Source organism: Vanessa atalanta, chromosome 15 (assembly GCF_905147765.1).
Source record: "Vanessa atalanta chromosome 15, ilVanAtal1.2, whole genome shotgun sequence".
NCBI lineage: Eukaryota > Metazoa > Arthropoda > Insecta > Lepidoptera > Nymphalidae > Vanessa > Vanessa atalanta.
The window spans coordinates 4,662,465-4,689,050 of NC_061885.1; the positions used below are offsets into that span (position 1 = coordinate 4,662,465).

Sequence of the window (26,586 nt, forward strand, 5' to 3'; positions counted from 1 at the left end):
TTAAACAAGGTAATAGCAAATATTCAATTATACATATTCTCTCTTTCTTTTTACAAACAGTTAACTTAGTTTTAACATATCTCGGTTTATAACATTTTTCATTTACATTAAATCTGAAATAGTACTCATTTCGCTATACAATAAAATATACATATAATATTTGCCATATTTGTCATATAATTATATAACAATTTATATTTATTTATCTATTATTTAAATGACACATTTCCCATTCTCTATTTTAATACATATTGAAAACAGAGTCCAAGGATTGGTCTTAGTTGCGAATTCGATGGTAAATTCATTTAAATATATTTTAGTATATAATCTGTTCTCAATATGTTATCACAAAATTATTTATGGTAAGATGAAATAATATCAAATATATATTGAGGCCTAACCTCTTTGGTCAGTATCTTACCAGAAACAATGATAATCTATAGAATATTGATAAGACTGTAAAGGATGGCACAATCATTTGTGTCAAAATATATTCTATTTGTGTTGCTAAAGTAATATTACAATTGTAACCATTACTGGCCGTTCCTTAACATTGGCAACGTGAAAACAATTACATTACATATATTTCGTTATTCACTGTATTATATTGTAACTAAATTCTAATTAAACAGCCACTCAACCAATCATGCACCCTAAATTCTTATAACACAACAATTTTGATTTGATAATTACAAGTAGGCAAATGTATGCAATGCAACCAGTGTAGAAAGTAGAGGTATTATTAATTACGTGGATATCATCGTTTATAAAATGGATAATTCTAAGAAAATTGTATATAACATAATGCTATCTTTAATCATTTTAATTTTAAATATTTAAAAAGTTATCCTTGATAAAAATTGTTATTTTCATCCAAATTTCTGTACAAATATATTTTAAGAAATGGAAATAATTAGGAACACGTTACACAAATAAACTTGAATAAATTGCATTATGTTATATTCTTAATTATTAGCAATCTGTTAATTATGAAATAAAAATACTTTCATAGCAAGTAAATTTTTATATAGTGGCAAATATATTGGACCTAATTTCGTAATTTGTATCTAAACGAAGGAAGAACTACAAAATTTTATAAATAAGTGCAAAGGAATGACTTAATTAATGGGTGCCCACGCTTTGACTGCAGGGAATCACACAAATTCAGCTTTAAATATAATTGACGCACTAAATATAATCAAAGGCGCGGAAGAACATCGATTGTGCCAATAACTATTAAATTACATCCAACAATAAAACTTAGCTTAAAAGTTTCGTACCATTCGCGATTGTGCTTTAACAACTTCGATAACCTCGTAGCACCTCTCAATGAAAAATAAATTAATACTTTTGAATTTGGATTTCGGGAAATAATACTTTTTGTAACGAATTTTGTACTAAACGATTGTCCATCCTGTCGAAACCGGAGCGTCGCGCGCCCGTTTACAAAATAAATGCTCCTATCTTCATAATTTAAGTAATATCTTCGAAGAAACTACTATCCCACAACATTCAGTAAAGCGTCCCAGTCTTTTTAAAAGTTTATTTTCATCAAATTGAGATCTTGCTTAGACTTGATAGCGACTGGCTTGCGTGACGTCACTCGCGCGGGAGTCGATCAAGCGTCCCGTGACGTCACAGCGCTCACCGAGTCATAAAGTTTGTGAGGTAGGCTTAGTCATGATCTAATGAAAGCGCCTTGTTAGAAAATACCGATTAATAAAATGAGATCTTTCATTACATTACAAATAATAATAATAAGACGATAAAACTAGAATTACATACATTATACAACAAATTATTAATTTAATTTTTACAACACCGTCCGTCGCCGACGTTGCTCATTACACGCTAACACGGTCGGTTAATATACTTCAACATACAATTAACAAGCACGTCATAGTTTATGGTACAATGAAACTTTCTCAATATCTAACCGTCCTTTTCCACGCTGTTTTGGCTGGATTTTTAAAGTTACGGAAGGTTTTGTGAGTCGTTGCAAATTACGGTGTTTTATATACATATATTTTTCATTTATTTCTAATTGGCGAAGGGTAAAACTAATTGCAAGAGAATTTAGAATTCCTAGTGCATTTAACAAAAACCCTTAAATATGCCGAACAAAAGATCAATGTGGTGTGTAAAAATTGTAATATTTTTCATTTAATGCAAAATAAAACATAATTTGCAGAAACAATTGTTAAAACTTTACCATGATTACTTAATATATAAAATCATTTTGATAATGATATGGCCATACTTTTTTCGTTAAATTTATAACGATATATGTATATTTAATCACAGACTCTACTTGTTTTATATAAGTTTTTTAGTTAATCTGCGTATTACTTTCGAGTATACAATAACTATACATTTTCTTACCAATAACGCACTTATAATTCTAAATACATATATTTTTAATCAAGCAATACTTCATACCTATTCTGACCAATAACTACAAAATATCACAGACGGCGTGTTTATTATGTATACATCTTCTCATAGAAAAGTTATGTGTGTATCACACATGGACGTCAAAAACCAATAGAGATGGCATCTAAAAACCATGACCATTAGACATATTTCTTTATACAATATATAATTGGTATTAACAACATTGATATTAAACATCAAATTATTTGTCAGAAGATTTAGTTCAGCAGAGAACCTACAGTCGTCGAAATACCTAAATTCTAAATTAACGAATTATTATTTGTTTTAATGAATGCCCGCTCTATCGAGCGAGATAATAAAAAGGTAACGACACAGCGTGCGGATATGTCTGCAGTCACAACCATGGAAACAACGAAACCAACATGACTGCTCGTGAAACAAAATCCAGGAAACCCGCGAAACTACAATCAAATAAGATTTAAGCACATCACGACTATAATTAACGACCCAGCGTTCATTGTACCTTTTTTGTTTAAAACATGCACTGCTGTAACGGTAGATTTTAAGTCTCATAAGTTATCACAATATCTAACCTACATTAAGATCTGTTAGTTATTTCCCTTTGTGCTCATGTAAATTGGTTGCCTCGCTGAAGAACCATAATTTAGTTTGACTTGCTATTTCAGGTGTATAATTATGTATTTTGATCATAGAACTGTCCTGTTTTTAGAGTTCATGCAAGTTTTATATAACTTTGGTTGCATAGATTTAAGTTATTTTAAAATGGATAAATATCCACTACGTTTATATGTAGGTATCTTGTAGCAAAATTATTAGCACCTATTGAGCATAATCGAGAGCTTTTTAAAAGTGTAACGTACACCGTTAACGATTTTACTACACACGCTGTAACTGGCAACATCCTAAACATTTAGCAGTACTTTTTTTCTTTAATAATCTACATTCGAATACTTATTTAAGGTTTATTCAAAAATATAATAATATATCAGGATATTTAACGAGTTATTTCTTTTCGATAACAGGATGGTACTAGTTACATTTAGAGTAGTTTTCAATAACTTTGAGACATTACGCTATATAGTGTATGTTGACCTATGTTATATATTTACAGTATTGTACACAAATGCGTATAGAAGCACCCGACAGAAAAAAGCACCTAGTTTCCGAATAGAATATTAAGCGTACAATTGTGGATTGCCGATCGCAGCAGAAACTTCATATTAACCTTAAACCTTTTCGTACAAACGTAACTTAGCTCGCTGGGGCGATCTATCTATATAGGTCAATTTGCATGGTACAAGCGATTACTATTTACTATTACGGTATCAGTCCCGAACCTCGTGTTAAATATAAAACAGTTTAGATTTTCAAGGCAAGGCCTTAAATCTAAATGAACAGTGAATTAGATTCAATTTGTTTCGTAGCGACGGCGAAAATATTCGTTCAACGTTTTTTTAAAGGCGGACCGTCTTCCAAGACGTCAGAGGCGGACCAACGTCGTTTGCGTGCATCCTCTTTCACACTGAGGTTTTCTGGATGTGTTTGTGGTGGTGCCGTTGCGAGACTCGTTCCCACTGTTGTTGTAGGTGTTGTGTGCTTACGTGCGACTAAAGACACACACACATCACCAACTTGTAACCTCTGTACTCGCAGTCCATATCTTGCCAGAGTGCGCTCCGGTTTACACGAGGCCCACCCGCGTCCGTAAACGAAGAATGGATGTTCTACAGTCGATTCTAGCTCCACCTGAAACGAGTTGTAAAATACTTTATACTAAAATCAAAGTCATGGCATGAAAGATTGAATTGTTGATTAAAATTTAATTAAGTGTGGTCATTTTTGATAACGTATGTTTCCAGCGAGGAAGTAAATAGTGCATTTTTTTTGATTTTCCAAAGATATAGAATCTAAGCTAACAGAAACTATAACTCTACTTTTCTGAACTTATGTTTTTTAATTAGCTTATTTCAGAAACTTACATTTCTGTTTTACGTAATATGTTAATTGTATGTTAAAAATATCTTTAGATAATTTAATGTAAATCTTTACCTGTGAGCGATTCCTATCATACGTAAGGGTAAGCGCGAGGCGGTCACCGCGCTCATCTAGTCGCAATAAGGTACACTGCGTGAGTGCGAGGTCACCAGTACGTTCAGCGCTCATCACAAAGTCCTCCGTACGCATTTCCTCAACGCGCCGCAGCGTACCGTCCTCAAGCCTTATTAGTGCTCCCCGACAGAAATACGGAGCAGGCGCGCCACGCTCGGGAGATGTGGGAGGTTCCTGAAAAGTTATGATTATTTACATGTCAACCTCATCTCAAAATCAAAAGCTTATTCGAATTTTAATCGTATGAATGTATAAGTACAACCACTCATTTCAAGTTGGCTAAGATTTTTATTAATGTTTCAAATAAAAGAACATCAAATTACACGAAAAATTACCTCTCTTGGAGGAGGTTGGGGCGCCGGTATAGATACTGGTGGAGAATGTGGTGAATGAGGCGCTGGTGACGGCGGCACGAAGCCGGACGTTGGTCGCGGACGCAGAGGATACGCCGGAGGTTGCGGCGCACGCGCTCTATACAGGTATGAGGCGTAGGAAGCCGGGTGCGCGAGAAAAGGCGCGTATGCGTTGGGTACGGGTGCGAAAGGCGCAGGCGCCGGCGGCGCAGGCATAGGGTCTCGCGGCCGCCGTGGCGCGTACCGCGGGTAGGGGCGCGGCGGTGGTGCTAGGAACTCCGGCGTCATGGTTTGTGGTGGATAAAGGTGGCTCAGCTGCAGCTGTCCCAGCTGGACCAGCGCCTCGCCGGGGAGGCTCGCCGAGATCATTGGACGAGCTGTAATTATAAAAAAAAAAATAGTCTTAATCGATAACCAAACTATCTATCATAGATAACAGTGTTATAGTTGTAGATTTATATAAATATATTTGTTTGATTATGTTAAAAATCTAATATATATAATGTAATTTTTAGAATTAAACATCTAAGTAAGATCCTTGTGTGAGCCGCGTTTGTTGATGAGATAAGAATGTGGAACGTTCGACGTCAACATTATAAATAGATTTAATTCGTGTGCATAATGTAACTTAGTGTTCGAATGCTACGTGACGAGGAATCCCAATTTCCTATTATTGAAAACGCCAGCATATTTATTAAACAGATTTTGTTCATTATATGATGTTCGTGTAATACTCCAATTTTCCGTTCGAATAACTATTAAACAGGATACTGGATATTTATAGGTTATAATATATTGTACGTTTAGTTTTGTAAATTCCTTTTATTGGGAACTTTCGCATGTTAACTGAGGACTTGTAAAGAACTTAGATCACATTATCTAGCAATTGTATCAACAAAGACAGGGGATAAAAAAGTAGTTAGAGTGATCGTCAGCATTCCTGTGCGTGTCTGTGTCTGAAGCGATAATTTGAAGAACAAAGAACACTCTCTGCACCTGTGCAAACAAATGTTCTTGTGTTAGCGGACGTCTCATATGTAAAGGAGGGATAGTATATATTTACGTGAAGTACATGATTGTATTAAAATTTACATGATATGTACAGCAAGCTAAATATGTACAGCAAGTCGAACAGTTAGTTAAAAAAATGACCAAAATTTGTTCTCGTTTTGGTAGTTGTATAATTTAAATGATGTATTTTTCTTTTGTTTTAACAAGGGTTTAACAGCTCTATTAAGTTTAAGTACTTTTAAAGCTGCTGGTTGTGAATTAATTGAGTGTAGCTGATATTTAGTAAACGAGTGACAAAAAAGTGCTGGTTGATAAATGTCTAGTTATAAATTCAGTCAAATTATGTCTAAGAGTTACTCAAGCAACCTTTTTAGACTCGCCTGGTGACAAACGTCACTGACCTTGTTTTTAGTAAAAAAATATCACTGTTTTAGTCATTTCATTATTACTACACTGACTGATATTTTAGAAAATAATTGTTAATAATCTAGAATTGGACCATGTCGGATATTATCAATGTTTTCGTATAGTTTCTATATCGATAGCTTAACATTGTTGTTTTTAGGTTATGAGTCATTCTTTTTTTATACGCTTTAAAGCTTTTTTTTAATATATATTTTACAATGCCATAGAGAAACAATATATATTTAGTTAAAATAAGACTGTTTAATAATAAGTATGTTTCTTTTATTTCCACACGAAAGTGTCAATAAAAAAACAGAGTGCTGTGCACTGAAAAAAAAATGTTGTCATAAAATACTTTTAAAGTTACCTATTATGTAAGTATTTTAAATTAATTACAATTTGTTTTAGTACTTTACTCGGAGTAAGTACAAAACAGTCTGATATTATTTTCGAGAGATAAGTATATACTTACTTAGTAAATAAATATTAATTTGTTAGTGGAAAGGTAATGTCTAGACATTTTTATTATTATATGATTTTTATTTCTCAGTTAAACATATAGAACCTATTTTACGCACTTCATTTTTCAAACATTTTTTTTTACCAAATTTTTTTTTAAATCTATTTTGAAATATGTTAAATGTTCAAGCATAAAATAACTTTGCGTTTAGGTACTGAGAGTATCCAGTTTGTCTCTAAATCAAATAAATAATGAAAAGCCCAACATACAAAATTATTATTAATAATGCAAAATGTATTATTCGGATATTAAAATTAAAGTAATAAAATATTTTTAATGTAACGGCTAACAATTACGGTTATAAGGTGAAAAGATTGCTTGATTTACTGTCCACGGATTTGTTTTACTATTGTTCATTTGACGCTTTGATTTCTAAGAAAATCGATTATAATGTAATGTTATATGAAATGCATGATAACAATACTATATAAAATTATAGTAAAGTTTTGAGACAACAAGGAAATAACTCGTGATCTTTCGCCCGAGAAAATGAGTCACAAAGACGTTAGTCGTGACTAAGTCGTTAAAAATTCAAGCCAATTAGTTAGTTTTAACCACACATTCGTTCCGCCTCACCGTATAGCCTCCCGGGTTATTTTTGTTATCCTTCTAGCGCGGGGTGAATCAAAACCGCTCGATTCAATAAATATCTCGATAACTTTCCTAATAACTGATATATTTCACATTTCTTTAATTATATAATACTATAAATTTGTCGTTCGTAAATCACAACATTCAGTTTTCGAAGATATTATTGTAATATATGACATTATAGTAGGTATATTATTCGAAAGCAAAAATCATATCAATATTTAATACTATTATCGTGATCGAGTTTACAGTGCACCTCTCAGATATATGAAAAAGAAATAGATAAAACACGATGATGTATTTTGGTATGCTTGGAAATAATTTAAAAGTATTTATCACATGCAAACGAATAGCAGTTTTATTGTATTATGTAAAGGTTAATTTTGGAACGATCTAAATTTGTCAGTCTCACATCCGGCGCACTGTCTCGCTTGTAATCGCGCGGCGTAGGCGCAAGGCCGCGAGTTCGCCGCCCGCGTGGAAAAACTTGCTATGAATGGCTTATGGTAACATAATATTATTGGTCGAAACACTTACACGTGGCGCCACTAGCGCATTACCTATAACTAGTTTTAAAGAAATACACGACTAATGATTTAGTACATCCTTCTTTGCGTAGTGACGGAATAATATTAAAGCTTACGTTAAGCTTGAAGGAACAAATCGCAATTTAAAATCCGCTGATATTTCAAATAAAAATAATTGTTCTTACTGAAAACAAAATTTTATTTTTTAGTGCACAAAGAACGTGTCATTGAACTATTATTTTAATTAATACGAAAATTGTACAAAGTGTAAAACTTAATTTATGCGTTATTACATCCGATATGAGTTGCAACACTTCTTAATATTCGAAACGTTACTTGTAAATGTAGATTAAATTCTTCGACGTAACGATTAAGCTGTTTTGCTGAAAATGTGAAATGTAGGTTAAGGTTGAATATATATATATATTTTTTTTTTACTTTGAGCTGATAATATTTTAAATATTTTTTTTCAATTAAACGACATTGGCGACGATTCGAATGTACATTATTTACTTAAAATTTTATAATTAGTTTAAATACATTGTTATCGAAAAGTCTTGTTGTACGTACTCTTGCACGAAACGTTAAATTAAAGTATGATTGATGTTTTCCCTATTAAGACCAAACAAAACACAACTTTTGTCTTTGTAAATGTTTACTCTTATTTGAAAACAATAATTAAAAGAAAAACATATGATTTGTGCACAACGTGAGCCGTACCTAAATGTTGGTGAGTCTCACGAGTAAATAATAACAGTGTAGATGTAAAGGCGCGGTCGATAGGGCGCCGCACGCCGCCCGTAACCCACTTCCGTCGTCCGTGACCTTGCGGCCTCCATTCACGTCTTACCCCCGGGAGATGCCACCCAACCCTTTCCCGACCCACACCCCTTGGCTTTAGCTAGACTGCGATTTGCTCCTTGTCACATGTTTGACAGCATTTAAAAGTGTTATTTCTTTATTTAATAATTAATTTTAATAACCTTAATTAAAATTATTTAAATAAGATTAATAAAGTTAATTAGTTTAGCTTATTATTTAAATATGATTATAATTGATCACTTAAATCTAATTTATGTATATGTTGCAGTGTTATTGTCTAAGCATGATAATGTCACCGTTGACTTTATAATTGAAATAGCAAGTAACTGCTCGTAAATTTTCCACAGCTGGACAAAAGTCTTCTCTTCTATAAATGACAAGTTGTGGAACTTTTTCAACCACGCCTATCCGGTGAGGTTTTTTTGGAATTTATAAGTGCACGTTATTTTGGCAATCCTCTTAAATTCAAACCATTTCGAGGGGTAATTTCAGTAAAATTATAATTAACTAATATCTATTAAAAAAATAAAATATTCCGATGTTAAAAAATGTCGGTGCATCCTTTAAACCTGCTCATTATCCGTTGGTATATATTATGTATATGTACATAGAAATTGGCTAAATATAAAGTTTTAATTACCTTCCTGTTCATTATTTTCCTCGTGATGATGCGACATAAATAATAATTAATTTGTTTTGTCATCATTTAAATATAAACTACTACATCAAAAACAATTACTTGATGGTACAGCTTTGTGCAAGCCCGACTGGTTAAGTAACGCCCACTGATCATATATTCTATCGCCAAACAGCAATAGTTAGTATTGTTGTTTTCTAGTTTGAAGGCTCAGTGAGCCAGTGTAACAAAGGGCACAAGAGACATAATATTTCTGTCCCCAAAGTTGGTCGCGTATTATCGATTTGAGGAACGGTTAATATTTCTTACAGTATCAATGTCTATCGGCGGTGGTGACCACTTACCATTAGGTGGCTCATTTTCGTCCGCCTACGTACATCTTAAAAAAAGAAGAAAAAAAATTATTCGGGCGAAAACAAAATGTAAAGGTTAATTAAATTATGTTTATAAGGTCGACAAAAACAAGCGCTCATTGGTCACTTTCCTGCTATGGTCCTAGATTTAAAGTCGAAAATATTTTTTATTTTTAACTACATATATTCAAAAGTCTCAGCTCGAAGAAGTCGTAATTTTGTCAGAGCGCCGTAAACAAACCATTAACTCGAAGTCTTAAAAACGACTATAAATATCAATAAAACACCTTATTTTTAGTCTAAGGATCCATTTCCCGGTACGTTTTTATTACCCTGGTCTAATACCGATACATTTACCAGGTTTATTATTAAAATATTCAAATAAGTTATAAGTCTGTAATATAAGAACAAAACATTATACCTACATACGCTCAACAGAGTGTTTACTATCGTTTGCACTTGCGCATAGCAACACCGACGTACGTCACTGCCTTCCTAGTATGTAAGTAGGATGACAAGGATAGAAAGATGTATTGAGCTAATTTGGCATACGTAAAACGCTATTTACGAATATTGGCATCGCCTGCAGACATAGGCATGTGCGCAAATGTTAGTATGTTTGTTTATTAAATTGTTGTTACGCTCGATACTACATGTCGCTCGCACCTGTTACGTCCAGCTGTCGTGAACGTTAAAATTACGTTTGCTTTATAGTATTCAAATATCCTTTTGAAATGTCAAAAGCCGTTTTCTTAATGAATTTATTTATTATTTAAGATATTTATTTAAAAAAGAATGGATATATTTTGTGGACGAGAAGTACATATTTAGTAGCCTTGTGAACAGATTTATCTGTATAATTATTTTTTCAGTTTAAAATATACTGATAATATTAACGACAAATTATCTATTGAACATCGCACTCAAAAATGTTTCCGGGAATATTATATTTTTTTATCTTTTAAAATGAATGCGAATGAAATTACAACGGTGTTACCATTATTAAATATTGACTATAATGGATATGGTTTGCTTTATTTTTAATGACATGATCAACAGTGATTAGAATGTATTTGTGTTAGAGTTTACAAAATACAAAATTGTTAATATTTTATTCTATTTTTATTTCTAGTTATCACTCGAGCTACAAAATTTCCTAGAACGTTATAATAGCTTTATTATGACGTGGAGCGCGGCTAATTGAACTGGAATACATTCATATGTATGCGTTTAATAGGTATGTATGTACGTGAATATTGCACATGAAAGATTAAGAACATTGATTATGTTGGGGTCGTAACATTTGATATATAATTCTATGTATTAGCAGGTTATCTTTATCTATGTTATTAAGTATTTTTAGTAGAAATTAAAAATATATTAAAAATATGAAACAGATATATTGAATCAACGGCCTTTTTCTCGGATAAAATATAATATAATAAAAATGTAATGACCTCAGTTGTTCCATATTAAACAAGCAAGGAAAAGCTTCGAATGTCAGCTGTATAAAAATCGTATATATATCTGTAACTCTGTATACAACAACGCGAGTTTAAGCTTGGGTAGCGCGGCTGAATGAACGTCGTTCAAGTCACGCGACGCCAATTACGTAAACTCCAGTTGCCAACGTAGCCCGACTACTCGTTTGCAGTAAAAACACGATTGACGTCTTAATTGTATTGTAATAATGTAAATTACAATTACTTATATTTATTTATAACCATTTTATACTTTGTGTCATAAACTTGTCACAACGACAAAAAAACATAAGCTGCAGAGCTTTCACATAAAAGCTTTGGTTGAAGCGATTTGGACAATCATATTTACTTCTCCTTGAGCTGTTACTTGTGTGCTCAAACGGTTTATTCGAATACTAACAACAGTATTATTGAGTGGATCACGCAAGAGGAGAGCCGAGGCAAACAACCCCGCCTACACGAGCACCACACGTCGCGTCACCCGCTGCCACGCCGACATCGACACAAGTATATTTACATGCCCACCATTACACAGAGCCGCGGATGGCCGAGCGCCCACGCGCATCGCACAATATACAACGTGTGAACTATCATTGGTAATAGGCGCCATCGAAGCCGAGAAATCGTTTAAGAAATAGCATCTAACTCGCCTAATAGACACGAAAATTTACAGTGTCGACAATTTAACGAGTGATAAACACGAAAAACTATGTTTGTTCGGTAAGAAAGTAGTTTCTGGCAAATTTCACGCACGGTTTGAAATTTGAAGCAACCGATTTTAATCGAATCGATGCTGTATTAACATAAATTATTAACGAGCTAATTTTGTTTGAAATAAAGTTGATTGCAATTAAAGTAAGTAATATTTTTTAAATTATATTACAGCTTTGTTCGAAAGAAACAAAGACAAGTCAAAGTTTAATTGACAGGAGTAGCAACGAGTTTAATACTAATAGTCAGAGGATTAATCTATTGTATTGTATTGTATTGTATAATGTCACAATAATTATAAGATCACTGTTACTGCGGCCGTATTAACGATGTTAATACCTAAATGGGAAATGATGATTGTGTCATCGTAACGTGTGTTAACGTACGCTCGTTTACAAAAAGCGCAAAAAATCAAGTAAATTTAAAACGAAATTTTACATTTTGGTGCATTTCGAAAAGAGTATTATTGTGTATTAGCATAAGCTAACCAATAAAAGAAGGAACCTAATATATTTATAAAAATAATTTAAAAATTATCTTTGAAATAAAATTAAAACAAACCTAATTGTTTAGGTAAAATGTGGCTGGTAGTCGGCTGTCAGAGCCCGCCTACATTCGCCCCCGCTCAAAGCACGCTATTTTCGAGCATTTCTAGATTAGGCACACGGATAGACTGCCTAGTGCCTATGCTTTCACACAGAAATCAGGTCGGATGCTTTTTAATATCCCCTTTTCCATTAAGCGAGTTATGTATTTTGGTTCAGCAATTGGGTCGCAAGCTGATGCACTAGCTATTTGTGGAATGCAGATATGGATATCCATATGAAATTACTTAAAAGAGAAATATGTTGAGAATTTTGCTTTATCTATACTATTCATATGTAGCTCGTTTATATATAGTCGACCTCTAGGGCTGTAGGATACTTCGACGAAAATATGACAACGAAAAATAATCTTTCATTGACCCATATACGTAACATAACCGTAAAAATTGAGCAGACGAACCATGAAAATGTTACACGGCTGGCATGTTCACAATTTTAGTGCCCCAGGTGAAATTTTATGGGGCCAAAAATAAATGGAACCAATTACCTATATGATGACGAAATCATAGAACAATGTCTATTTACCAAATAATATTCTAACTAAACATTTTTCAAAACTATCTGCTGTAAAATTGAAATTTCATCGCAATATTCAAAAGTATTTCACTAATTACAATAGCAACGTAACGTAAGAGGCCGAGTCTTGCCAAGCTTTCTAGTTAAAGAGCTGTCCAAACAAAAATAGTAAGATTGATCAATCGTCCGCGTCAATAGACATGAGACGACGCCAAGTGCTTTCCCGTGGCTTGCCAACGATGCAACATTATTATACTTTTATTTCCTCCCGATCAAAGTGTCCTCGGAATGTTGAAGGCAGCTCTCACAAGGCTCGGGTATGCGTTGGCAAGACTCACGTAATATTAGCCATCTATATAAGACAGGCGACAACTCTCATGTCCTATTTTGTATTATTTGCAAACACTACGATGCTGACCTCGTGTGAACAGTTATTGTTTCACTATTGTGATTCCATTCGTGGTGGTAACATGCGTAGGCGAATCTCGCGTCCGTTGAATACTAAGCGTTGATCTGAGCGGCCGCGTGACTAAGCCACCTGCAGGATTTACCATCGATTGTATGCTAAGGAGCTCAAGTGCCGACTCCATACTAGTTTCTATCATTGGCATTCCGTGCACTGGAAACTACCGTAACTTTTCAACTAATAGTTAAATCAAACTAACAATGAACTAGCTCTAATATGAGAATATATTTATCTAATCCACATTTATCTGCAGCTGTTTTTTCCTTATATAACTTAAATAATAAACGAAGAACAAAGTAATATGAATTGAATGAGGTAACGACAGAGTATTTAAATACAAAAGTAACAAAGTGATTCCGTGTTTTAGCAGAAAGCGATAATCTAAAGGTCACGATGTCTCCGGAGCATAAACATACCAAATAAAAACATAGATTGTACTAATGATGTAACGTGTCACGTAGCGCAGCTGTTTTTGAAATAAATCAGTAACAAGTTATGTTCACATGAAAATAAATATTTTTATCAGCAACAAAATAAATGAAGATTGTTTATTTCGATTGACACGTGAAGCAAAGAGATAAGTGTTGAAATAAATTTAAATTATATATAATAATGCAGACAATTATAGATTGTATTAATTGTCTGCGATGATTATGTCTAACGTCTATATTGTCTTTGAAATAAAATATATATTTTTTTATATAAATTTGAAATTAGAATCTTACAATATATTATAATGATATGGAGGTGTGATATTATTAACTAAAATCAGTAGCGATCTGATCATCATGAAACACGCTAAAGTCTATAAAATTTATTATATTTACTATGAATAATATATTTTTGAGCGTAGGTAGTCAAAAACAATATCGATCATTTTTGGCAGCGTTTACCATCTATAAAATTCTTAGCCCACAAGATTCGTTGATGAAGGGGAAAGTATCAACGGAATAAAAAAAATAACCTATAATCATCTAGACGTCGATTGGCAATAGTCTCAAAAAGTTACCCTCAGTAGTTTTCACGTGATTGATGCACAGAGAATATGTAAATATATGCCTATAGGTTAATCAATCAATCAATTAGAGAATATTACTATGTATTTTTTCCTTCTACATATATCTTTGTAACATCTAAAAGAAAGGCTGATGGGTAACTATATTATCTATTTATAAGTCGGATAGAAGAACACTAGTGCGATAGTGTATAAAAAAAAACTTTAAATAAATAATTACAATTATTTTTTCTTTATTATGTAAAAATAAACGGCGTTGTAATCTAAATGTTATCTAAATCTGACAATTAACAATTTTCTATCACAAATCGAATGACGTCAATCGAGTTAAGTGCTAACATTTCGCTTTACTTAAAGAAATCAAGATAAAAACAGATAAGACATTATTGCCATTTGAAGAAATATAGAAATAAATAACGTCACAAGTATTATCAATTTCTAGTGAACATTTTGCATAATAGTATTATTTTGCAATGCCCGTTATATAATAATTGAAAAACAATCAACTTCGCTTTAAGACCAATTACATTAATAATATCAATTACACATACGCAATTCAACGCCCGATCCACAAGTGTTTGTTTTTATTGTCGCTACTGTTCAACGACGAATGTGTGTAGAGTTCTCGAAAATTGGATTGACGTGTAATATACGTTCGAGGATGCTATATCGATATATACATATATAGATTGCTGTCATATTTTGTCCGTATCAGACTTCATGTAAATGATATCGAACGGGTAAAAATAACAAAATCAACCATCTATCTTCATTGGAGAGATAAAATAAAATTACGCACAACCGTATCATAGCTTCATAACTGCTTTATCGAATTACTATATCTGTAATAAGAGGATTAGATAGGTTTTATTTAAAATTAGATAATTATTTTTTAATCTGTAGTAACTGAAATGATAAGATACTGTTATATTAATACATATACATTATATGTATTGCATGCAACAAGAGCTTCGGTGCATCCAGTTTGAACCCATGGATATTGAAAACCTAAATACTATCTAATATAAAGCTTAATCAGACAGAAAAAAAACCGTTATACCTAGTTAAAAAATTAGCATTTTTACTATACTATTAAACTGTAAAAAAAAAAAAAACAATTTGGTACGAATTACCACAAATCACATAAGTCGTTATTTGTTCAGTCGTTTTAAAATATTAGACGCTTTAGTTGTAAAGTTTAAATTAAAAGTATACAGATTCTAGAATATCATTGTAAATTTTGTAACCCGTTTAACCATCACGTAATTAACTACATTATTACTGAATAATTAAACCTAATATTTCCTGTTAATCATGATGCAAAAATATGAGATCGAGTTTAAAATTAGCGATAAGCATCTAATTTTAATATTAATCACAAAATCATAATATGTATCTTAGGTTTCTTCGCATGTGTCATTTTTCGAAATAATCACGTATAATTTTGCAAGTACGTATTTCATATATTTTTTTAATATTCTTACAATTTAGAATTTAATTTTCTTCGATAAAACGAGATATTGTAATAACATAATGAAACAGATAAACTTCGGTCGTCTCTTATCGGCACGTACAGATATTCGTCCGACCTAAATATATAGTTTCAAAACAAATAAAATTGCTAAAAACATGTCTATCCAGTAGCCAAAAATGTATTAAGCTTAAACTGTTTCAATTGCCTTCATTACATTAGAAGGCACGTAACACGACCTTGTAGCGACTTGGAAAATACAGATTATATTTATGTATAATTTATTATATACTACCGATATAGTCAAGCTTTACACGAACACAATATATGTTTAACGAATAATTTTCTTAAAATATACAAAATGAATGGTATAGTAATACAATTAGACAAACATTTCATATAGATAATAAGTGGAATTTCACTATTTGCAAAAGAAAATATCGCAACGTAAGCTGTCTCGCTAAATTTCTGAATTTTACCGCATGTATATCCAATATCCAATAATAAGGTATTTCCTTTTTATATGTACTCGCACCTTCTGTGATTAAGGATATTCTGAGTACCAATTATATTTCTATCGTGAAAAAGTAACATCACTACGCCCAAAAAAAATTAAATTTTATATAAGTTACGTATTAGAAATAAAATATATATATATATATATATATATGTTATACAATTGTTTTTTTATCAAATCATATTCCACTATTTTCTTGTCCTAGACAAAACATATGATAAAGTTAGAATATATAAATGATTTATATTTGGAAACAAAAACAATTTATTTTGAACTAGCAACCCGCCCCGGCTTTGCACGGTTGCAATGCTGATACTAAATATACAAAAGATTACATACAATAATATACAACATTTACAACTTTTTTCATTACAAAATATAAACTGCTATGTATCTGCATTTGAAATCGGTAATATCTTCGAAAATATTTACTTAAATTACAAGTATTATTTGAGTTACTTAATCGGATAATAAATAATGCTATATTGCTTTAAATCGCTGCGTAAATAAGCCATAATTTCTCATAAAAAGTAAAGGATAAAAAATCACGTTATATACCTCTAAAATTATTAGTGTTTCTCTACTATATTATGCATGTATTCATTCATTTAAACCTTCCTCTTGAATCACTCTATCTATTTAAAAATACTGCATCAAAATCCGTTGCGTAGTTTTATAGATCTTAGCATACACAGGGACAGACAGACAGCGGGTAGCGACTTTGTTTTATACTATGTAGTGAAGCTTGTTATTTTGAAATGCACATTTATAAGGCATAACCGATTATAATAAGTTATCGGTAAGTTTTAATAAACAATCACAAAGTATAAATATTTTGTGTATTCAAGGTTAACATGTTTTTATATCTCAAAATAGACAATGTAAGTTTACATTACGTGTGTTGACAATTGCGCACGCGCGTTTCGAGGAAGCATTCGTCAATGGGCGGGGAAGACGAAAGCGAACAAGATCGTATTTTCAAACGTATCTTTCAAAGAAATTGCGCAGAAAAATGTTATAAAACAACATCCTCATTTAAAATTAACATCACTGTGTATTACAAACGAAAAAAAATACTTTAAATTTATAAAAATAACTCATTTAAAAAGATTGGAAAGACTAAGTTTTTTATTTTTATAATCATACAGAATATTGATATTTATTAACAAAGTCATAATAATTTATGAGTCCAATGCATAATAATATCAAGCTATAAAAATTCAAAGAAAGATTATGTTACATTACAATCTGTGCTTTGATATCCTATTCATCAAATGAATGTTGGAATATTTTGTTGTTTATTTTTTCCAAAAATAGAATACAATTTATATGCTTTTTGTATTCTTTTTTATTATTTCGAGATTTGCGAATATGAAATACGTCGAATTGAAATATGACTATTGATTTTGGTTAAAACGTGTAACGTACAATATATGATCATATATTATATTATTGTAATAATATTGTAAAGCGAAACGGTATTTACATGAGATATACATATAATTATATATGTAAAAAGTATTGAGAGATGACTGTTATACTATTTACCCTATCCCTAGACTGGAAAAGATATTGTATTTAGAAAAATTTAATGTATCTAAGCGCGTCGAAATCCGTCGGGTCGTCAAATCAATTATCAAAGTAGAAGTAGCAACGCAAGGACGCCAAAGGCCTGAAATTTATCATAGTTTGAAAGCCATGATGGAATTAATAGTCAACATTGAACTTGAACGCGGTGCGTGCGTGACGTCAGCTACACGTGCACCCCGCAAGGCCGCGCCTATCGCCACATCGCGCTAACTAACCGTGAACGATGAACAACCATGCCAATGATTGGCGAATGTATCGATTTTTACAGCTAAATGAATGATATTGTTATAAAGGCTCACGTGAGCTACTTGGCAAATTTATCAAGCGCTTCAATTCAGAAAATGACTTTAAAATGTTATCTCAGACTATCGTAATACTTTAATAAATAACATATTAACTGTGTAGTGCTCTAAATGATATATATGACTTTAGTCAAGCAATGATACCATACTACATAAAGGAATATAATTATTTCGTTGTAGTTATTATTCGCATTTAATAAGGCAATAAAGCAATGATGTTCATAAAAATAAAGTCACGGATCACGTATGCTACTTATTTAGGTATTCATTTGTTGTTTTTAAGCTCTTAAATTAATATATTCTCACTCAAATTGTCGTAAAATGATGATGCTGCTCTCCTGACAATTTTCGACCTGGTAGTCTATTTCCAATGGAGAATAGGCAACTTCTTAGAAGATTTTATAGTGCTCAAATGTGTGGCCAAACATGGGTGCTCTTTCTATTCCGCTACTCTCATTATTTAAAGAAACGCCACTCTGTAAGGTTGAAAGCAACGTGTATTCCGAGGCACGTTATACACTGCCAACTTTTTGACTTCGGACTGCAAGTGAAAAATAACTTTTAATTGGCTCGACCTGGGGTATGAATCTAGAACCTTGCTACTAGATTATTTAGGCAGCTGGTCGTAAGATATTATTTACCAATCACGAATTTAAATAGCATCAAGATGGTAGTTGGTAAAAAAAGTTATTAATAATTTTTTTTTTTCCAACTTTTATTCTCCTCATTATATCATTAAATGCAAAAAAATTAATATTATTATTAAAAAAAAAATGTATAGAGCGCCGTATATTTTTTCATAATAATATCTAAAGGCAGCTAAAAATTACGATCTTAAAAATATTAAAATTAATGCTTTTAATTGGTATGATTCAGATAATTCATTAGAAATAAATGTGAAATATACCTGCGATTTTAAAGAGTTTTTATATTACGACCGTATTTATCTGTTAATGTAGATAATAAAGTTTTTTTTTTTTAATATTCATTCTGATTTTAAATGGTTTAGGCCTTTTTTGTTGCAAAAAACATAACTGAATTTGAAACATTCAGCGTGTAGAACGAATGTGATCCTAAATATACGTTAAATATTTATGCGCAACAATTTTGGAGCTCTGGAATTACATTTATATTTTTCTCTGTCGAGATAACTCGCGAAGCTATATGTCACTCACACGTCTATCAAATCTCATATTATAATTACAAATTGGATTAGGAAGTCAGTAAAAACAAAAATCAACTTGAAAGGTCACGATCAAAAATTTAAAAGTTTATTATAAGCGCAACGAAATATTCAGAAGTAACAAATTGTTGTGTTTGATTTTAAGGTAGCTTAATATCAAAACGCTATTTATAATACAACTATATTACAACAATACATTATAGTAAAACTAGTTGGTATTTACTAAATTATATTCAATAGAAATTGAAGACAAATAAATGAACTACATAAATCTTAACATTTGTAAGGTCAAGTAAGATTAAAATTTTCGTTTTCACAATATTAAATAACTGCTAGTTGCTATACAAAACAAATAAAATACAAAATTTTATATTTTGATCTATCTATCTATTGATTTTGAATTTGATTTTTTTTTAAATAGCGAATAAAATTATGCTATATAAATGAGGCGATGGTAAAAGTTGCACTGCCTAACAACATAGATGCTAATTTTATCTATAAGTTGACCAATGAATTTACGTATCGTGTTCTTGCATAAGTCGTGTATTTCGCAAACTACTACGAACCGCGAAAGTGGTGACGCAACCAACAGCCCATTGATTAGACTCGTGAATGTAACTGGTTACCTAATCTAAGTAATTCCTCCTCAACCGCTATCAATGCATTTTAATGATCGATGATTTTATTATGTACTTTTTTGAGTTTTTATTTCTATTTTTATAATAATAGCGAAGGTCCATACGAATTTCCATTATAAATTTCGACATTTTAAAGTATCGATAAAATAGTATCTAATAAAACAGGGTTATATAAAGTGATTCGAATGTATTTCATATGTATTTGTGGTTAAGGAGCAGACGGACCACCTGTCATAGGACATGAGACATGTCATGCTGGCATGCTCTACCAGCCCTGAAACATAGTATACATACCTGCAGTTATAATTGATTGCTTAAATTGTTAGATATATGAAATAATTGAATATAATAGACAAATAAGTAAAAGAGATGATGCAATATATATATAGGTATTAAATAAAGAACAAAATAGTATCAGACGTATATAGTATTTTTTTTTTTTCGAATATTTGCGTATATTGTGCCTTGACAGTATTGCGAATATAATGATAACGATTTTTCGTTTTCGTATATATATGATATGCTTAAAAGTATTATAAAATATATGATTGTAAAATAAACAAAAAAGAACTATATCTTAATTATTAATGTTATAAGAGGTATAAGTAGGAATAATAACAAATATACATATATGAGAGTGCCTATACGTTGTGTGTAAAATTTCGGTTCAATCGTTAGTGTGGAACTGGTTTCAAATTCAAATTTATATTTACAATATCGAATAGTAAAGATATATACAGAGAAGTTGATTTCTAGATTTATCCCAATAATTATAACAAGGCTTATTGAACTCTGTGATCATTGCTCTACATTTTGTCGCTAAGAAGATACTGAGGTTGCATGTTTGTTTATCTACAACATATACAAGAGGTAAAGGCACACAAACAAAATGTGCCTAAGGGCCGAGTTGATAAACATCGCGCCACTAATTTTATTGTGTCCAATACAACAATGTGTTGTGTTGAATATATTTAAATGCAAATTGCCTTGCGTTGTAACTATTGTTTGTTTCGCAGAAATGATATGAGGATTAAAATCGGAAACATTTTCTAAAATACAATAGTTGAGTGTGAGTTGCAACTAAGTTTATTTAAAAGGAATCCTTAATATAAACTACTCAAAATATAAAAATAATAAACTCCGGTCATAAAATCGATGGAAACGATGGAAAGATATAATCTCTTTTAGTAGTCGTTGACGAAAAAGTCACACAATGTTTGACATAAACACATCAAGGTTGTGTTGTGACAATTTAATAGTTAAGTAATTACACTAACAAAAATATTTTGTTTTTTCTTATTAATCCATCAATCCCTAAGAATAATTAAAATACCTATATAGGTTCCGCACAAAACAGCTTAATTTTTAATCATTATCGCTATTTGCAAAAAATTCTTCCTTAATTTATATACCTACATGAAAATAATATGATTCATAAAACATAGTAAGGTACATCTGAGTCTAATATTTATTTAACACGTATGTTCCATTCGTTCTTACATCTACGTTAGGTATTGAAATGTGGTGAAAACGATAACAACGTGCAAAATATACTGTAATACGAAACAGTGGCACCGTCGCTACTTTCAATGTTGACACATTGAAATAAGATACCGTTCTTTCGGTCGTGTGAATATTATTCTTTTCAATATGAACTTGCACGACCGCGCGATCATCTTTCATTCCTTTTGTCTCACAGTTCACAGATCTTTTAATTTTAATTAATTTAAGATCGTAAGAGATTTTAATGTGGAATCTGTTATTATAATAACCTGATTTTAAGTCTTTTACGGATTCATTTAGAAGATAATAATTAGTAAAATTTAGTTATGAGTTGTTACTAGTTTTAGTTGTGACATATTTTTCATATATCAATGTGGAATATATTGTAAATATAATTAATATATTATAAGAAAACATTACAACAATAGTTAATCTTTAAATGTTAATGACTTCCCAGATATTTTCTAATGGTTGTCGAACTCTAACGATTGACAAGTATCATTCATTCATGTGCGTTTAAATATACACGCGTTTAAAAGTGCAGGTATGCGAGTTATCGAGGTTAATACGGTTGATAGCGAAGATATCGCTACGTAGGCGGTAGCTCGCTCCTTGATAATAGTCGACACACGCCTGTGCATATGTATGTGTGTGTTACTGCTGTAAGTGCACATGTGTGCTATCGGCGACACAGACGATGATAGCTCTTTGTTTTCTTTGCAACCGCCGCATGTTATCTGACAGTTGGTCGTTTATTTTATAAGGTATCATGTGCTTTGGATTATAGGAACCTTTGATACTGGCATGAATGCGAATTATAATATAGATATTATATTTATCATATTTCAGTTAAATTATTTTAATAATTTACGAGAATCACACTTTACAGTGATAACAATGATGTGTGACATTTACACTAAATATATTAAGAAATAATTAATATTTATATTTTAAAGATTTTTGTACGACATTTTGTACGATTGTTTATAAAGAATCGTTATAACTTATAACATTACAAAATTAATCATAAAATATCCAAATATATTTTAATTTAAAAACATAATTAATTGGCTTCACATAATAAAATAATACGGCAAAACTAAAATACTAATAGTGTATTAATTTGAATACTATTTATACTATTACGAAGTACCTATATATGTACACTTCACGAATGAAAATGACATTTTACTGCTAGTTTGAACCTAGATGTAATGCATAGTGACTTGTGTATTTTTCTTTTGTACAAACTGTTTATTCTTCGGATATCTTTACGAGGCTAATGGTTCAACGTATGCGTAGCATTTGATTGGTTAACATAATATTACTAGTAATTAGTTCTGATACGAGTCTACATAATTGTTTGTTATTATGAACAAGTAGCATGTTGTAAATTAATTACTAACCCGTGTATTTGACTAACGCACAATGAATTTACATTGTATTCTATTTATAAATTTGATTTACGTTATTTATTTATAGTTTTATTTTATTTTATTTGGTGATAGAGATCCGGGACAAACATATTATTAATATCATTAATGATGACCAATATTAAGTACTTTAAACAAAGAGTTATCAATAGAGTTAGCAATACAGATTATAAAGTAAGACATACAAAACCGTGTATTCTATTTAGGTTTGCTTCAAAGCAAAATATTTTTTTCAATTTAATTGTAATATAATGACAATTAAGTAGTCACTTCGCGCTACTTGCCGAAGACATTACCAATAAAAAACGCAACACACGATACTTCAAATGGTTGGAATAGTTCCTTAAATTAAAGATTTTAGCGGAAGACATGAATATAAAAGCAGCTTCAGATGCAGTAAAATAGGTCCCCAAAAATCCCTCTGTATCGCGCTACTTTTCTCTTCTCTAAAGTATAATATAACTTAGAATTTTAGATTCGTTTAAAGCATTTAAAAATGTTTTTTAACTTTACGTAAGTGCTTTTTGTTGCTCTCGGTGAAGGAACAAGTTAGCATAATTCTCAACCATTGTTTTATTACTGTAAATAGCCTCGATTGCTTGAAAGCGCTGGGTTTTGTTTATATATGTTTTAAGTCAAATAAAAGTCTTGTATTTTAAGCTTTGTCTACGTCAATGGTTGATATCTTTGTCCATAGCACATTTTATGTATAATTGTTGATTTTGGAATCGTAGTTACAAAATGTCTAGCGGTATATATTATGTAAAAATATACAAAAACTTTAAAATATAAATAAATAAATTTCGTATTTCGAAAGAATTATATTATTTTAATATATAATATATGTAATGTTACATTGAAGACATAGTGAAGGTGGCCAAGAACATGACTTAACAGCACAAATTATAAGAAATCTCATTGTACTGAACTAAATATATTTTTGAAGAGAGCACTTTACGTCACGAGTTCATTTCCCTATATTTAATTTTGATTAAATTTTTTGAGAAATGTTTTTTAATCGCATAATGGTAACACACTAAACACACAACGTACAGACGGAGATATAGATAAATGACATATCATTCATAAATATAATATTATGTGCAAACAATTCTTGTACGAGTGATTTCCTTTATCGAAGGTCACATTATTAATAGGTCGTTACGTAACGCAGGATGCACGTTTTCTTGTATTTGGCGAGTAATATAATAACACTTTCTTTATTACAAACTTTTTGGCATGGATTGTGAATTTACGTCTACATTGCTTTGAGTGTAATTATTGTATTTTATTTACCTACTATGTTGTGTATGTGTTTTCATGAAGTTTATACAAGTAATTGAGCAATATAAATGTTATAAATATAGTACGCTTTATAATTAGTTCCGTTTCTAAAGATATAATAATATGAAACGCCTTGTTCTAAGAACTCTACCTTATAAAACTGTATATCTTTTTAAATGATAATAATTTACTGATACGTTATAAATTGTAGTATTTGTATGCATTTGCTTTAGTCTATGTAGCTGTTTATATTTATGTAATTTGATGACAAGATTTATTATATATTTAATGTAAATAATTCTCTAAAGATATTTTTATAAAGTATTTACAATATTAATTATATATAAAAATAATGTATACAATAGTTATGAAAATGTATTCCGTTCGTATTACCGGTACAGATGTCGTATTAACCCTTTCTTGTGTAAGTTGGGTCAAAGTTTATCGGGGCCGGCTACTACCGACTATGACCGCGTACTTTTCCTCCTTGTTCTAATTTTAAACCATTAATTACTATTGGAAACACTGTTTGTAGTAAGCGATAAGCGTGAGTGATGTCTTAATTAATTAGTCGAGGCTTCGCTGTAATTGACAGATTTAAGGGATGTCACTCTAATGAAATTAGTTGCTATGGTATGTATCTGTATGTCAGTTTTGTTTGTTTGTACTTTATCAATTCATTATTATTGTTTTTTGAGTTTCTAAATATGTATTCCAGTTACTTGTTACGATCCGTGTAGTAGTCTTTTAATATGAAAGACAATACACGTGTTTAAAATAGTTTTGTTGTACCTAAGTAAGCAAGGTAAATACTTTTTATTCAATTGTTTTCGTTAATAGAAGGTCAGAAAAGCGCTTAATGTTTCTTAAGCAGATAACTCTTTGAAGACTTTCTGAAGGTTACAATCATTTAAACAGGTTTGTTAATAGCACGTATGTCGCTAACTATCAGGTTAAGGTAAAGTCATCGACCATCACGCAAGGACGACTCAAACGATAATAAATACTATAACTTTTGTATTTACGACTCAACGAAAGATTTAAGAAAACATGTTCCAACTGTATTAAATTTTTGATAATAATGAGTCACAAAAAAACGATAGCAGATACAATTAAAATGCTTATTAATACGGCCTGTCTCGACAGGCAGGTAGCAGACGCGAAATATAGAGCGACGGCGGGCGGGTAAGGAGGAGTGTTGTCGACACGCTCAGAAACAACCTAAATAAAGCAGGCCAGCAGGGAGTAGCCAACATCGCCGACAGCCGTCTCGCTGGACGCGGAACGCAGCGCACACACGCGGCCCGTGGCCCGCCACACACACTCGATGCTTACCGGCTCACACACACATCGCTCGCTAGACGAAAATAAAATCCACTCGTTATGCGCCATGCAAATAGGAAGGCGACGGGACATAATAGCGTGAACCGACCGACTGAACGAGTAGATCCTTACGTTTCGTGGCACTGTCGCAAGACGGTCACGGGCGCAGCATCTCAGGCCGCGAGTCACGACGATTCTCGGTCGGAGATCTCATCCGAAGGCGCCGTCCTCCTCTCTGAACTGGTTTTGTAAGTACGCTCGTATTCCGATGGAAAAATACACGGCCGAGACGTCCACTAACATTCAGCACTCGCGATATCGCGACTGTCTCACTGCGGTCACTCGGCAGGAAAATCAACGGGCGGAGATTAGCATGAATGATATCATAAGATCGTCGTCACGAGCAAAACGCGAAAAAGGTGCGACGTCGGTGCGGGTCGCAGCGCGACTGGCGGCGGCACTACGCGGAGCCCCGTGCGTAGTGAGTGGCCGTGAGGCGCGGGGACGAGGAAACCCGGTGCGAGTACGGCGCGCCCGGCCCGACCCACGCGAGGGGGGCCCGGGGGAGCGACTCACGCGCGGGACGGGGGGCGCGGATTAATCACGTAGTAAGTATACCCCCCGGGGCCGCACCGCCCGCGCTCACCCCGCGCATAGAACCTGCGCGCGGCCGATACATGAATAAATACTAAATGCAACGAACGCTCTTCGTGCCAGACTGAAACCGGACATTTATCGAAGCTAAATGAATTCCTGGGTGAGCGTTGCCACCGAATCTTGGCTCCGAGTGCCGTCGCCGGTCGCG

General features: G+C 32.2%; 1 protein-coding gene across 2 annotated transcripts; it reads right to left on the reverse strand.

Annotated features, from left to right (window-relative positions):
• Positions 1-26: 26 nt before the first annotated feature.
• LOC125069090 (sterile alpha motif domain-containing protein 1-like) lies at positions 27-26,430 on the reverse strand. 2 transcript variants are annotated; one of them, XM_047678440.1, is made up of 4 exons: positions 25,914-26,430; positions 4,860-5,254; positions 4,465-4,698; positions 27-4,161 (listed from the first exon to the last, which is right to left on the reverse strand). In XM_047678440.1, the coding sequence occupies exons 2-4, from the start codon at positions 5,244-5,246 to the stop codon at positions 3,859-3,861; spliced, it is 924 nt and encodes a 307-aa protein (XP_047534396.1). In that variant the 5' UTR covers positions 5,247-5,254; positions 25,914-26,430; the 3' UTR covers positions 27-3,858. The 2 variants fall into 2 exon arrangements, with proteins under 2 accessions (XP_047534396.1, XP_047534397.1); XM_047678441.1 differs by lacking the exon at positions 25,914-26,430 and adding an exon at positions 25,774-25,888 and having other exon boundaries at positions 4,860-5,257.
• Between the last annotated feature and the right edge of the window lie 156 nt (positions 26,431-26,586).